General features: G+C 36.4%; 1 protein-coding gene across 2 annotated transcripts in view; it reads right to left on the bottom strand.

Annotated features, from left to right (window-relative positions):
* Positions 1–16,166, bottom strand: part of sparc (secreted protein, acidic, cysteine-rich (osteonectin)) — a 31,055-nt gene extending 14,889 nt beyond the window's left edge. The window contains exons 1-5 of one of the 2 annotated variants that reach the window (XM_028812628.2): positions 16,002–16,166; positions 5,201–5,271; positions 1,852–1,899; positions 1,562–1,603; positions 337–424 (exon numbers count right to left, since the gene is read on the bottom strand). In XM_028812628.2, the coding sequence (XP_028668461.1) occupies positions 337–424; positions 1,562–1,603; positions 1,852–1,899; positions 5,201–5,257 (235 nt within the window). In that variant the 5' untranslated portion in view covers positions 5,258–5,271; positions 16,002–16,166. The remainder of the gene's footprint in view (positions 1–336; positions 425–1,561; positions 1,604–1,851; positions 1,900–5,200; positions 5,272–16,001) is intronic. The other variant, XM_051934127.1, reaches the window with a different exon arrangement.
* Between the last annotated feature and the right edge of the window lie 1,214 nt (positions 16,167–17,380).

The raw sequence follows: 17,380 nt of genomic DNA, 5'->3' as shown, positions 1-17,380 counted from the left end.
CATGGAACTAAAAACAAAACATACTAAAACTTTGGGACAACTAGAAGGATATCAGAAGATCTTGTATGAAATATATAGAGGGGGTAAACAGCACAATTCCTTAGCCTAAGATGATAGTGTTTATCACCCTGATACCAGTGTTTTAGACATGGTTCTGTATAAGACTGAATGTCAGTGTAGCTGAGGCAGCCACTACAATGTGATCACTGCATTTAGCTTGTTTAAATGTGTCGATACTTCACGAACAAAGCAAAAGACTGCAGTCTAGCTCCATAACACACAAAAGAAATATAAATTGGATTTGATAATAGGTCAGTATATGACTTAGATGCTCACTCTCAGCTGGGACCTCCTCTACAACTTCAATGGCCTCGTCGAACTCTCCAGTCTCAACCTGAACAGGGTTTGAACCCACAGGTGTCTCCTGCATTTTAAAACATCAAAAACAAAGAATTAAGAAATGAAAAACACCTAATAAAAGTTTCTGAACAAGCAAAAACCTAAATAGTATCAACTAGTACATTTTTCTTTCATACACCCCATGTAGAGGTACACTAGTCAGCTGAAGGGGGTCAATCCATGATTTTTGCTTTGTTTTAGTTTCCCTGTTTGTTATGTTTTGCTTTGCTATTTATTCACATATGATTGTATTTGTGGCTAATGTTGTTATTTTACTTTCAGTATTTGAAAATTATTTTAACATAGTTAATTTTCTGGGATCTAGTAGGAATTCCAGTCCCAGTCCCACCCTCCAGAAAATGACCATCTATCTGCCGCAGCCAGGTGTTACGTGGGCATCTCCTTGGCCTGGTCCACTTACTCAGGGGGACAACAATGTGGATCCTGTGAGCTGGGAATCATGCCACATTGCCGTAGTACCGTAACTGATGCTCCCTCACAATGCAAGTAATGTGCCTCATTTGGGATTCCATGAGCAGCTGCTCATTCAACACAAAGTCAAACCAGCAGTACCCAAGGATTCTCCAAACAGACACAGTACCGAAGGAGCCTAGTCTTTGTCTCAGTTCACTGGATAGTGTCCATTTCTCACAACTTTATAGAAAAACAGGAAGCACCAGGAGTCAGGGTGGGACTGGACCATGTGTCTGCTTATAGGGTTGCCAACAGGGATCCCGAGCTGTTTCGTCATGTGGTGGGTGCAGCAATGGGCTGTACCAATGCATGCTCCCCAACCTGACCTGACCTGACCTAGTATGGATTCAACTCTTTGAATTTGACAGCAAAAGACAGTCAATGGAATCTATTTCCCCTTAGAAGAAGTGACTGCAAGTACATGATTCACACTGGTACAACAAGGGCATACATTTTCTTCTTTCTTGCACAAGGCTGTTGGGGTTGACAGAGTTTTGGTAGAAAAATAAGCTTAGCAAATACATGTAGGTACCCTATGGGTTTAATCAAACAAATCTTAAAATATATTACTAGATATATAAAAAAGTGATGCAGAAGTTTCTGGGAAACCCTCAAATTTTAAAAATCAAATCTTGCTTCAATACATATTGTATAAATAAGTAAAAAATAAAAATTCAAAGTATTGTACCTCGATCACTTCATCAACAACAGTCTCTTCCTCTGCAATAGCCTGATGAACAAAAATGAGACCATTAAAACTTGCAAGTTTTCCTTCCGCTGAATTTTTCTTCATGTCTTGGGACATCAATATATACCATAAGAAATTTATATAAATGATTGTTTTACTAAACTAGGTTTTGTTTGTTGGTAATAATGTGGTTATTATCACATTTCTTAAAAGGGTGCAATATCATGTTGTAAAGTATGTTTTTATAATAAGAAGGAAGAAGTATAAAATAAAGGCTTTTCTGAACTCACCCCCTGGTCCTCAATAAGCTCAAACTCTTCCTCAAAAGGTTCCTGCTGCTAAAGTAACAAAAAGACAAAAATGGAACAGTGGATGGAAAGAAACATATATAAAAGTGAAAATACATACACTTTCAACTTGAAAATGACTTGAAAATTACTTATGTACAAATTTGGAACATGTTAACAGTTACACATTATAGCCTTTTAATGTATGTATTTTTTACAAAATGTTTTAATAAACATAACTTATTATTTTGCAAAGCCAAAAGCAACATTAAGGACTATTTTACAAAATCGTGGGTATGTATGGTTAGAACTTTTCACTGCATTGATAATTAAATATACATCTATCAATTTTTGATCCTATTTAATTCAGTTCAGAGTTGTGGGAGGTGAAGCCCATCCTGGTAGCATCAGGAAGAGTCCAGTCCTGGTTGGGAGGTCAGCTCATTAGAACATTCATTCATGTATATTCAGTAGTTCTAATTTAAAGTCTCCAGTCAAGGCAAATAGCCAGTGAAAAACTCACAAAAAGAACAAACAGTGACTAGGCCAGCATTTGAAGCTAGGGATCTTGAGCTGTGAGGCAGCAGTGCTCATGACCTAAGTCAATGTAATACCTGAAAACTAAAGAAGTAATAAAAACAACAGTGCCGTATATATTTATTCTCTAAACAAACCCTTTCCCTTAGGGCTTCAGGGTGGTAAAGGGTATATCCAAGGGTAAGGGTGCTAAAGAGAACACCATTTCATCACAGGCTGAACATAAACCTTATGATATGGAGGCATTTACACGTGACAGATGACGTGACAAAAAGTCTGTATAATGTAGGAGAAAAATCAAAGCAGTATGAGCAAAATATTCAACCTCTAAGCTTACTGTATACAGACCAGGATTTGAACTTGTGACTCTGATATTATAATTACAGGTTTCTGGTGAAGTTCACCTCCCTATCTCTAACAATTATGTGGTGAAAATGAAACAATGTAGGGGCTGGTTAAACAGAGAGAGTGCAAGAAACCTGAGTGAGGAGGTCTCAGCCATACAGGGTCTTAGAAAACATGTTTATAACATTAAAACATTTGAACAATTTTGCTGAGGACAGGCCTTTCACCTCAACAAATCTTGCTAGCTCTACTTTCCATTTTTTCCAAACTCAGGTTTACGAAGTCCCTAAATTTTCTGTCAATCTACTTGGTTATTTATTGCCTGTTTCTGTATGTAGAAAAACTTTGAAATGTTTGTGCAAAAATCTACCCTTGATAAGTTTTCGTCTGCATCCATGTGTTTTTGTTGAAGAACTTAAAGTAATAATTATGATCCACTAATCTATTTCTTTCAGAAGTTGAAAAATTTTAACAAAGTCACTCTATTTGCCTAAGCTGAAAAGGTTCATCTCCTTAAGTCTTTCTTTGTAGCTCAAACTTTGTTGTCCTGAAATCAGCCCTGAAGTCAGCCTAGTTGCTTTTCTCTGGACTTTCTCTAAGACTATTATAACTTTTTTCAAATATGGAGATAAACTGTACACAGTACTCTAGATGAGGCCTCACTAGAGTGTTATATAGCTCAAGCATTATTTTATCATGTAACCTAACATACTATTACCCTTGTTTATGGCTTTTGTACACTAGAGTTAGATAATACTGAGCCCAGTAGGTCTTTCTCATAAGGTCTATTTTCAAGTTTCAATATTGTAATTTCAGATCTATTTTTAACCCCCGCACATAATAACTTACATTTACATGCAATAAATTTTAACTGCCACAGATCTGCCCAAGACTGAAATCCGTATGCAATGATTTGGCTGATTTCCATTTCACCTAGTTTAGTATCATCTTCAAACTGAATGAACCAGCTTGTATTTTTATATTCTTTAGACTGTAGACAGATCATTGATATTTATTAAAAAAAGAAGAGGCCCCACCACTGATCCTTGAGGTACACCACTGTCCACATGTCCTAATTCTAAAAAAGGTCCTCTAACCAAAACCCATCATGCCTGGCATTTAAGCCAATTTTGTTCCCACCCACACACTGCAACTTGAATTCCCACTTCTTTTAATTTAATGATTAACCTCTCACAAGTTACCTTATCAAAAGGGTTCTGAAAATCCAGATAAGTAATATCATTGGCACCTCCCTGGTTGTATGCTTTTGTTGTTTCCTCACAGAATTACAGCATATTAGTGAATCACAACCTCTCCTGTCTGAATCCATGCTGACCATTTACAAACACATCTGTTCATGCCATGTGATGCTTGATCTTTTCCTTAATAATTGCTTCTATGAGTTTACCCATGATGCAAGTTAAGCTTACTGGTCCAACAAAAATAAATCCAGATAATGGCTGTCGTACTGGTTATTGCTGTATAACAAATATATCATTTATGAAATTTAAAAACAAAAATAAGGGCTTGTACTGTACACTTACTGTAGGTTTTGTAAGTATAACTTACCCTGTCCTACTAAATATCCATAATAATATTTTAAAATGTTTTATGTGCTAGCAGAGACAGAAGTGAAGCCATTACAGTTACTTATTATTTTATAATATAATTTATAGCTTTATCAAGTGCCATTCTTCTTATAAATTGTGCTGGTACAAATGCATTCATACCAGATCTCCGACAAGTTTAGTAACAAGTTTAGTAAGACAGCAGCCTTACAGTCCACCACATTAGTCACCAGCCTGAACTGATTTTTTCTTAGGAAATGTTTAATCTTTATAAATAATTAAGAACATTTTTTTCTTTCATAATTAAGTGTCATTCTCACTCTGCTCAAATGGTTTCCAGCATCACCCAAATAATGATGGCTCCAAATTGTCCCTGAAAAATATATTCTAGGCAGTTCAAACATCTAAAATGTGCATTTTCCAAGCATTACTCATCAGCCCATCCATTACACAATCCCCTTCATCAGAGTCAGGGTCATTGTAAGCAGTGGCCAATCCCAGCAGCAAGATAGGGTAACCATCTATCATGGTATAATATGAATTAGCCATCCATACATTTATCAAGGACAAGGACTACTGATAAATAAAGTTTGAATTCTGAAATAATTTAACAGCAAATAAATTCTGGGATTGTCCATCCATCCATCCATTATCCAACCTGCTGAATATAAACACAGGGTCACGGGGGTCTGCTGGAGCCAATCCCAGCCAACACAGGGCACAAGGCTGGAACCAATCCCGGGCAGGGTGCCAACCCACCGCAGGACACACACAAACACACCCACACACCAAGCACACACTAGGGCCAATTTAGAATCGCCAGTCCACCTAACCTGCATGTCATTGGACTGTGGGAATTCTGGGATTGTACAAAATTATAATCTGAATTGAACAATACTCACAGGGGCAGCCAAGGCCTTCCCAGCCAGGCAGAGCAGGAAGATAATCCAGACCTTCATTATTGATCCTTAACCTAGAAAGGAAAAAGGCATTTTTTTACTCCCCAGTAGTAATGGAGACATTTTTCTTTAATGAGTCATTCACATTAAACAGCTGAATGTGGGTTGTGCTCTGACTTGGAGAAACAGTTCCAGCCATCTGTCTCACAAATCACTTTTCCCACATAAGGATTCTTATGCTGGCAGAGAAGTGTTGTTTGACATTACTTTAATTGTTTATAGAAAAACTTTACAGTATATGCTTTTCAAAACCTCCATACTTTCTCAGGAATTTCTTAATGAACTACAACCTGAACCGCAAACCTTATTTATAGTGCAGGATGATGATGGAAAAGTCATGCTTTGGGTCACTTTTCCTAAATTCTATTTTTAAAGGACAGCTGAAGAAACCTGTGGTTGACAGGCAGCATAGATGAATTGCTGTGAAAATGGCCTGTGATGCAAGGCATGCCATTTTACTTATGTGACCAATACGTCCAATGGACAGGCATGTTCCATAAAAAATAAAAACAAAAAACAACATTAATTGGCAGCAGGCAGACTCTAGCCTTTTTAGCATGTCATATTCTGCTAGCAATCTCACTGTGTTCACCATGTTCAGTGTGCTACCCAAATACAATTTTTAATTGTATCCATCCATTCATCTGATTTTTAAACCCCCTTTCCTATTACTAGGTTGTTTGACGACCTGTCCTAGACAGGAGGCCACTTTGTTGCAGGGAACACTAATGCACAAATCCTCATTTATCAGATCAATTACTAACCTACAATATCTTTGGGATATAATAAATAAACATTAAACCCCTTTTATTTGACTATTGATTTTTGTTTCTTTCACAGTATGTATACTTCATTTTCATTCACAGAGAATTCAATTCATGCACTTGTTGATCCATTTTATGAACCTGCCTGTTCCATTACTAGGTTTCAAGGAGCCAACCAACAGAACCAACTGAACGTCACAACCTACCGTATGTCATGTTGTGACATCAGTGATGACTGAACAAACTCATGCATGTAGACACATTCGCTCACAGCGTTAGTCAAGAATCAACCTGCATGTCATTAAACACCTAGAATTCCTGAGGAAAAGTTTGTGAAAACTCCACACTGACAATGACCAAGCTGAAATTGTAACCCAGGTCACTGGAGCTTCAATGGATCCGTATTAGACACTGTGCTACCACGTGCAAATAACTGAGAAAAGCTTCAAATTAACAATGACACTTAATAGCCATTTCTATATCTAAGATGCACAGTTGGATAAGTAATTTAAAGAACCTGCTTCATTACAGAATTATGGGGATCTTGGGCCTATTCTGGCAACCACAAGAACAAGGCTGGAGGTAACTGTGCATGGGAGACAGGACAGTACAGGAGAATCATACACACCCTTCTGCAGGCCATTTTAAATTCAACAGTTAACTTTTCATCCATGGAAACCAGTGTTTCTAAAGAGACCTGCACACACACACACACACACACACACACACACACACGCACACACACACACACACACACACACAAGGAGAACATGCAAGCCCCACACAGGTTCCAAACAGTGCAAGGTAATGGTGCTAATCACTGAATCATTATTCCAGAACCTACACAGGAGAGTAATATATTAAAGTCACAACATATCAAAGCCCAGGATGAAGACATAACAAGAGCTATGTAAACTGAAAGTTTTAAGCACAAACAAACTCACAATTATAGTGGACCAGTTTTTACTCAATTCATAAGCACTATTTTAATTACATTTATATAATGTTACAATCAGGAATTAGGTGGCATGTTAGTACAGCGCCTAGCACTGCTGCCTCATGGATCTGGTGTCCATGGTTTGAATTCTCCATCAGGTTGTGGCCTGCATGCCATCTGCATGTTCTTCATGTTTGTGTGTGGATTTTTCTCGGGGTAGTCAGATTTCATTCTGACATTTTCCAAAGATGTGTCAGGTTGATTACAAATTCTCAACTGGCCCTGTATGAGTGTTGGGGTGTAAATGTGTTAGTGGACGCTGCAATGGACTGACACCCCATCTGATGCTGATTCCTGCCTTACACCGAAATGCTGCCAGCCCTGCTATTTCTAATTTGTTTTAAGAGGTTTTCAGAATTTTTTTTATTGTTATATCATGTTACAATCAACGATTACTACTGTGTGTCTCAGAAAAAAAGAACAACTATGCAGGAAAATTAAAAAATCTGGTATTTGGTATAGTCAGGGATGAGAGTGATTCAAAGACTTTTTGGCAGTGAATGGAAAAAGATATTTGGAAATGATCTATAACCCATCATGAAGTAGATAATAATGAAGAGACAACTTATATATTTACCCTACACTTGACATAAATTATTTGAAAACAAAGAAGACAAAACAAAGACTGTTTATTGAAATGTAATAAAACCTAGTAATTCATCCGTTATTGGATTCTACTCAACACAATTCATAATTAACAAGGCAGAAACTATTCATGCAGTATTAGGTACAAAGCAGGATTGGGCACTGAATGGAATGACATTTAAATATAACCAAGAAAACATATTTATAAATAAACTGTAATAATACCATCAGCAGTTGATGAGCACAGCGTAGGTTAACTTTAAGAGAAAATATCATGTTCTGCATACTACAGAGTATAGTCTTAATACAATATATTGAGATTCCATATACTATATATATATATGTACAATATTATATAGGCAAACCATATCACAGACCTTCACATATCCATTAAGTACCAGGAAGAAATAATTAAAGCAGATCGGCAGCATCAAACACAACTGTTTGTTGTCACTCATTGATATTAACAAGCCAAGCAGCATAAGTTTGCAACTTTCCCTAAAATAATGTTGAAAAAACAAGCCAGCCTGCACAACATTCTTTACTTCTCAGGCTAAAACTCTTTAGCTGCTTCATACAATTTGCAATTCTGTTCTAAAGACAAACACCCCTTGACTTGGATAAATATTTGCTTTGTTCAGGATTCACACATGGTTCAGAATTCCTGCACTTAAAGTCTACCCATGCAGGGTTCCTCAAATATGCTTGCCTCATGCGCTACTACACTGAAGGCCATCACGGAAGGAAGACAACTGAAATTTCTGACCGACTATTTTTATGCATTGTAAACAATCTTCATTTCACATAGTGCCGTAGTTTCTTTCAGAGTATCAGTTGGGAGGACTGCTTCTTTTCACTTCTTTTCATTGTCTTGATGACTCAGCAATGACTTGAGGTCTTTTTAAGAGGGATTGAAAGGCTTCCTATAGTGCAGCCTTTTGACATTTATTGCCATGTAACACAAACCAAGCCTTTGTTAAAGTCTTTTTACATAGCTGTGATCAACTAAAAGATACACTTGGGTATCTCCTCCTCTAAAGTGTTGCCATTTTTTCTAAACTTACACTTAATGTGCAAATGTATTTATTTACTTATTTATTGTTTGCAGAAATTAAAGTTTGCTTTGCTTCAGATGTAAGTATTTTTTAGAGTAATTTTAATTTAATCTCTCCAAGAGGATCAATACTGGTATTGTGTCCCCCAGGTCTTTTGGTAATAAACTCTTTTCTGGTTGACCACATTTTTGTTTCCTTAACCTAAACGTCAGTCATGCACATCAATTTGTATCAATACATGACTTCTTCCCGGAATTCTTCAATACGACACCCCATAAACTATCTTATTTCAAAAAGCTTTTGTTGAAGAATGGGTCTTTGTTTAAAGGAATATAGAAAGAGCTGCCCTCAGCAATTGTCACTATGGACATCAGCGAAAGCAGAAAGAAATGAATTTGTTGGGTATAATTGACTCTTTTATTCAAAAATTGCACAGCAACTATGCATAACGTCTATGACTTTAAGAGGAGAGCCCACATATATGAGATATACAGCATTGCAGAAGGGAATTCACACAGGGCAGATAAAGATAAGGGTGAAATATGAGACAAGTGTTGCAACAATTCACTATTGTGCACAATTTTTCTTCCCCCTTTACATCACATACTGTGCCATTCAAAATTCTGCGTAGTTCTCTGTAGCTGCTCACTTATTTAGCACCACCCGAGAGGTGTGCCAGGTTCTGCTCAGTTGAATTATCTTTGTAGTATCATTTAAACAATTTATTGTACAGACTCAAATTTAAACACTTACAGCAACTTCTTTTTCTGTTATGCTTTGTGATTTTTCTTACACATAAAGACAGGTGCTGTTAAACTTATAAGTGTTGTTGCCTTGTAGAAACATGAACTTCAAGCTCCAGCCATGAACTCTGAGAAGCATATATGCATGATCTTCCCATGTCCATATGGCAATTTCACCTTCCTCCTCTATACTAAAGACAAGCTTGCATATGTGATGGTGTAAGCATGAATGTGGCTATATCAATGTCAAGAATTATTATTATTATTTGGTTTCTCAGTGTTTGTTTCCTGTTTTGCGGCTGATGATAGATGGTTGAAATGTGTGCACCTCCTTCTTTAATTTAGTAAGCCTTAGTTTAGTAAGTTTAATTGTGAAACATATTATTTATTTATTTATTTATTTTTTTGCTACACATGACAGAAATTATGGAAGCATATTTAATTTATGGAAAAATCATTGTGTGATGTTTTCTTGTGTGGTACTGTGGTTAGTGCTCCTGCTGCACAGCTCATATTTTCCAGTTTTAAATCCCAGCCTGAGTTGGCACGTTCTCCTTGTGATATAGTGGGTGTTTTTTTCCAGATTCTCTTCCACATCTAAATAATATGAATGTTTGGTAACTCAAAACTTTGCCCCACATTGGTGAGTGTGGTTTTCAGTGCCCGAGTGGCCCAAATCCAGGGCTAGTTCTCACCATGGACACCAGCACTCTATGACTCTGAACTAGCTAAGCTAGTGTAAGCTATATAATTTTTAAAGAATACTTTTTACAATATGCTTATTTTAGAAGCTGTTTAATTATATATACCTTCTCGTCACCCATGCAAATGGCAAGCATTTCGTGAGGCAGGTCAATCAGCAGAAAAAGAAGGCAAAGGTGAGAAGGGTTATGGCTCTTCCATAATCAATGGTCCTAAGCATAGTAAATAATTTCCTAAAATTTCCAATAAGAAAGCAGTTGTTTTTATTTCAAAGTGAGTATAACCAAAAAATATTATTTATACACATGCAACACTTAAAACGTTTATCTAAACAAAATTTGGTATCTATTTCTTCTAAGCTTATTTAGTAACTTTAGCTCATTTAAACTTCCAGGACGTGTTCATAACTCATTTAATCAAAATGATGATAAGATATATATTATAAAAGACGGGATGCCTGGGAGAAAATGAAATCAGATGTGTTGTCGTGCTTTATTTTCACAGAGATAAGTCATGAAACCTGATTTGGGAGAAAATATTAGCATGCAATAAAACCAGCTCACCAATGCTAAAATGGTTTATGATGTGCCCTGTTCATCTGACAAGATGAAGGAAGCATATCTGGACCAAATGCTAGAAGGTCACTGCACACAATAGCACCGAGTTACAGGGCCAATACATAATTATCAGTTTAAATTAAACATCTACATACTTATTAAAATCGTAACACTTTACATTTGGATGTAATAAAATTTATACAAGTGTTTAGGACCAACACACTACACATTGTAAATAAGAATACTGTACTTAGGTTACTTATCTATTTTATGGAATTAAAGTATATTTTACTATTGGCCTTTGACTCTGAAGGAATGTTTAGTAAACAGGTAACAGAAACAGTAAATGTGCATATAAAGGTTCAAAACACATTAGAATAAATCCTAACTGAAATGTCCTAAACAGAAAATATATCTTTTTTGTAGGTCTTGCATTTAAAATTAAGATTAACTTTATTAATTCTTTGATCAAAATCTGCCACTAAATTAGTTCCCAGGTTTTTGAAATTGGCTTTTGCCATCTCCACCATTGCTGTGAAATGTGCTCTGACATGTACACAACAGTTTTAACGTGGTGATGATAAAGACTGGGTGGGTGGTTGTATCTTAAAATAATGTGTTCCTTCCCTATTACCCATCATGCCAGGTGTTCCAAAAATCCATTTGAAGTAAAAAGAATTATAAACTGAGTTTTTTTAAATTCCTCTTTACAAGATATGGGTTTTTAATGAACTGTGTAAAAAGTTTCATAATAAAATTGTTCATGGTGACATGGTGGCACAGGCATTTGAGCTCGATTCTTAGCCTGGTCATACTCCATATGGAGTATGAAGGTTCTGCCACAATTCATGTTTTTATTTTTTTTCTCCACGTACTAGAGGTTCCTTGCACGGCACAAAAATCTGTAAGCTAAATTAACCAACTTCTAGAACGTTTCCCAGAAGTTAAGGATGGTTTGCATCTGGATGTAAGGATGGAATGGCTCTCCATTATAAGGCAGAAATATACTTCTATGACAAATATGTTATGAGGTTTTTCAGGTATGGAAAACAGACTTTTTGACTTGAGGTTGATTGATTAGCACATTCTAGTAAGAAATTCACTATACTTTGCATGTCTGACAATAATTACCCCATCAACCTATAAAATGGTCTGGAAAGAATAAGTGTGGAAGCCAGAAATGGGCTCAGGAATCATCCAGAGATGGACGTGGCCTTGTGCCTTATGTCATCGATCCTAACATTGGATTAAATGGGTTCATTACCTGGATGGAGGGATGGCTGAATGAGTTGATGGACAGAAACAAGTTCTACCTCAGGGAGTAATACTAAGCAATATTAAAGGTTTAGCATGAATGGCTCTCTAACAAACTGAAAAGTGAAGAGACCACACAATTGACTCCTCTGGAGTGGTCTGAAATAACTATAGACAATAATAATAAATATTACTATAACCATATAATAACTGTAAATAACATCATTATTATTATTGTTGTTTTTAGCAGAGATTTTTTTACAGATTTTAATACATTTGCACAGATGATTCTGATTTTCATAGGTTAAAATATTCCTGTAATGCTATTATGTAAGTCTGTGAGTTAGGTAATATATTAGTTTGTGGATAAATATGAATTTTTTTAAGAGCAGGTAGCTAAACAGCATCTCTATTTGCACCTTTGACTACTGAGTCAGCCTTTCTGATTTAGATGTGTGTCTTGGCTATACAGGTGTGTACAGAACAGGCTGTCCTTTCCACTCATTTCTTATTTTCATTGGAAGTTGAAGCAAAACAGACACCTTCCACAGCCAAAGTCAGCTAGGCTTGTCTCTTTGATGAAACCCTGTGGAAAAATACCATGGACCTGGGCAGAAACTCTCAAATATGACGTTTTGCCATCTCACAAGAAGCTGTCTCTGTGCCTCATTCAAAGTGTTTGCAAAATGAAGAAAAAAAAAATCAACATTATGTATATTTTGCTCTGCACTTCCGAGCTAGACTTATTTCCGTAAATGTCTGTATTTAATTTGGATCCTGAAGTGTCCGCCTATGGGTCCAAATAAAAATGGAAACTTAAATAAAATAGCTCTCTGGGTAAATAAAATGTGTAACCAAAATATGGATAATGTTATAAAGAAAGATAGAGAGTAAAAACATGGATTTGGCTGTGCTAAAATGATCAACGTGATACTGAAGGGATCAGCTACAGCTCTCACTCCCATTTGAGAGGATTATGCAGGTTAAGTACATTTTTCCTGCAAAACACATGTACTGTACATTTTTATTGAATTTCAACTAAAATATTAAGCCTGGTTTTAGTACATAATAGTTCAAACCTAAATCATTACACCACATAATTTTTTTAACTTAGCAATTATGTTAATTAATATACTGAATACCACTTATAATGAGCTACCTAGGACAATTAAAAGATTCCTCTATAACACTCTTACTGAGAGAGTGAACAATGTTCTCAAACCAAAACACTGATTTAAAATGATGTGAAAATGGCCCTGGTATTAAAATTTTGGAACTTCTTTTGGCAGAAGCATGTCTTGCTGATGCTCAGTTTTAAGCTCATAGAGGTAGAGCTAGAGGTTGGGAGAATGTTTAAGCTCATAGCTAAAAATGAAATTACAAATCAAGTCATTATTGTATCACTATACTGTGTTTAAAGAGTAATTTCTAAAAGCATTAAAATAAGACATGCAAGTCATCAGGAATATCTCTTGTTAAGATGGTCAGATGCTATATTCCCCGTGATTGTCATAAAACGCTAATTTAAAAACACCAGTGTATTGTGGCCAAAGTAAAAATCCACAGAACAAAACCTATTGGTTTTCATTCATGTGTACATCATGCAGCAGAGTGCCAGCAAAGTCTTGGGGTCCAAGGTGACAAGGAAGTTACAGAGACAAATATGCATGGCTTGGATCAGGCTGGGCCATTTTTCTGGGAAATCAATATTAAGATGCAATATCCCCCTCCAAACATGCAATGACCTGCTTTTCCACGTGTGCAACACAATGAATAGGAAGCTTATAAGCTTTAAGTGCCAAAGGGGCAACAGCTTCATTAGATTTGTAGATTCTGGTTATTTGACACTCCTAAAGATTTCAAACTTGTCCCCCAGGGAGAGTCCAGGTGACAGTGAAGTCAGAAAGGAGTGCTAGAAAAATCACTTTGGAAGGCAGCAGAGATACCCTGAGATGAACTACAAGCAAATAAGGTAAGAGGACTAGCGTTCTCAGGCTAGTTAGACAAGTGCTGTTTTGGATCAGCTCTCTGTTTACTTCACCAAAAGTCATATCATATACTTAAAAAACAGACACCTTGATTTTAATTTGAAATTGGCGTATTAAAACTAATCGACAGATGGTGGTTGAATAACTATTGGCAAGCCTTTTTAATCATTGCACTAATTGCTAATTGCTGTAAATTATTATTTAATATAGAGTATACATATTACTGGTGTTGTGATAACATTTCTTAAGTTACAAGGTAACACTCTATAGGTTTTCCCCACTCTTCTGAATTTTCATAATATACTTTATAATAACCAACTGAATGATAGCTAAAGCCCATCGTAACAGCATCAGGTACAAGACAGGAACCATCTTTGGACAAGGCACCAATCTATTACACGTCACCACACTCACTTCAGCACTTGTGCTTACTCACACCAGGCCAGCTCAAAACTACCATCTGAGAAAGACAATGTTGGGCTATAAGCTTAAAACTAGAGGACGTGGAGAAAAAAACAAAACAAAACAAATAAACAAAAAAAAAAGAAGAAGCCACTTTCACACTGACAATGATCAGTAAGCATGTAAACCTGATGGTGCCAGGGCATAGTTTATTTGTTCCTTCACAACATTGTTAAATCCTGGCAAGTATACCAATATAATTATTGTTACATTTATTGTTAGATGTATTATTCATGGTAGAATAACAGATAAAATGAATACAATACAATGTAAAAAAACAGAAAAAGCATGGGATTTTGCACTTGTTCGTAGCAAAAGCTAAGATTGTTATTTACAAATATATTAATAACATTGTTTGTACAACAATTTCAAATTGAAAAGAAAACTTTCATAATAAAAGTAATCAGACTTGCAAAGTAATACAACTTTTAAGAAAATCTAACAACTTTAACTTGCGTATGATTGTACAGTAATCTTTGCAGATTACAGCTCTCCATTTAAACACAAATAAAAGCGTGATGCGTTATTCTCCTTTTAAGATTTGTAACAGCAAAAAAAAAAAGTTCGTCCAAAAGTCAGGCATCTGCGAAGCCTTATACATCATAACAAGTACGAGCAGCTGCCATGGCAACAGACATTCCATTGGATTCGGGTAACGGGGAGGAGTTTAAACAAAAGCGCTACCCTAGCCGGTCCCCTGCCCCCACCCTTCTGCCGATGTGGCAAAGAATTGTTACGGTATGCATTATGGGATCTGGAATCAGTGCAGCGGATTTTCAACTTTCCTGTCGCGTTGAGCTGAGTGTTTGAATCAAAGATGCAATGTTGATAGCAAAATCGATGACCCAGAGCCTCAGGATCGCCTAGAGAAGGTGAACCCGTTACTCACTCTTACTTAATGTGTGCCCAACCATCGCTGGCCTCCCACCAGCAGCAAGAGCTGCTTTATTACCTGCTTTCTAGCCGAAGTAAAGACCTTTAATAGTTTAACACTTCAAGGCTATTTCAGGTCAAATCGTTCTTTACTCCAAACTGTTTCTTCCTTGAAGCGGACTGTCTTTTTCTTTTTGCTCTGTAGCCAATGCATTCTTATTATGTATTTATTTATTTCCATATAAAGAAACTGTTTAATGATACGGGCTCTGAAAACTTATAATGCTCGTATGGGTAAATTAGTTGCTTTTATATTGAAAGCAGGAGGTACTAATAAAAACTAAAAAACAGAGGATGCGCATATCTTAAATAAACTGATACAAAAGATAAACAATAATAGTGTTTGCTGTAATACCCTAGATTTAAAAAGCGCTACAGAACAAATAAATATAAAGGCACCACAGACAGATAGATAGATAGATAGATAGATAGATAGATAGATAGATAGATAGATAGATAGATAGATAGATAGATAGATAGATAGATAGATAGATAGATAGATAGATAGATAGATAGATAGATGCACGCACGTAGATCACGGAGCTATCACTAACTAAAAATAGACGCACAAATAAGAAGCCTTCTAAATGTAAGCCACACAGTTTAGCCGTGGCCTCCAGAACTGGGAGCAGTATAACATAACATAAGTGTAAGCTACTCTTTCTGGTAACGCACAGTAAAAGTTTCTTTCAAAGTGTCCATACCTCAGTTCCGACGAGCACTGAAGCTGCAGGCTGTCTCACAGACCAGGACAATCTGACTGTTGGTGAAGTTTGGAGGAAAGAAGTCAGCGAGTGAGGGTGGGCAGGGTCTGGTTTATCCCACGGCCCCCCTCGGAGTCCTCTGGTAGGCTGTCTATAGTTTAGCCGTTTAGTTTGTCAAAAGCTAAATCTCTGCAACGCCAACACTTCGAATTCAGGCATGAGAAGTCGACTCGGCGACTTAGTTTTATTTCGCAGAATAGCTTTAGTTGGGTTGTTTCGGTGGAATGATTACAATCTTTGTTATTTGTAAAGCATTTTCAAAGTTATTTTGCTATATATATATATTACATATATATATATATATATATATATATATATATATATATATATATATATATATATATATATATATATATATACACATACATACATATATATATACAGTATATATACACACACACACACACACATATATATATATATATATATATATATATATATATAAAATCCTTTTACAGTATCAACATTTTGCAAGGTATTACACATGAAACAAGCCACAAGTGACCAAAGGCATCCATCTATCCATTCTTTTTCTGAATTCTTTTCTTCTTTTATATTCACTTGCAGCCAGACATTTGTCCAGTATCATCTAGCGTAAAGCAGGAACAAACCCCGAAGTGGGTTCTAGACCATCCTAGGGTACTCTCACTCTCTCTGTCACACACACACACACACACACTATCTCTCATTATAATCCTGAGTCTCTAATAATACAAATAAAGGACACAGTGGGAAACTGGCAAAGTCCCACGCCCAATGGTAAAGAATGCAGAAACTTCTCAAGCATGCATCTGGGAATTAAACCCAAGTCTTTGGTGCTATGAAGGTACAGTGATAACTACTGAGTTATTGGGCTGCCTTTGATATTAGTCATGCCCTTGGTTTTAAGTAATACAAATACCTTTTCTTATTTTCTGAACTTAATTCTTTCCTTACAGAGTCACTGGGAGCTCTGAGCCTCTCAAAGCAGCACTGAGCACAGGTCAGTAATTCGCTCTGAATGAAAATCTAGTCTGTCATAAGACATGCCAAATACTCACCTGCATACATCCATGCTGCCAGCCAGCCACCCATTCACTGAACTCATCCCTTCATGTATTTTATGACTACATTCTAGAGTCTGTCCCAGCTCCACTTAGTACAAGGTAGCCACCAACCTTGGGGGTGCCAGTTCATCTCAGAAGACAATGAATGTCATACTTAAACAATCAGTCATACAAAACCAATTCAGTAACTCTGCATGTTTTTGAAATATGGAAAGAAACAAGAGAAAATCTATCCAGACATTGGAGAGCTTGCAAAGTCCACACAGACAATGA

This window comes from Erpetoichthys calabaricus, chromosome 11 (genome assembly GCF_900747795.2).
Source record: "Erpetoichthys calabaricus chromosome 11, fErpCal1.3, whole genome shotgun sequence".
NCBI classification, from domain to species: domain Eukaryota; kingdom Metazoa; phylum Chordata; class Cladistia; order Polypteriformes; family Polypteridae; genus Erpetoichthys; species Erpetoichthys calabaricus.
This window is presented reverse-complemented; position numbering and strand designations above follow the sequence as displayed.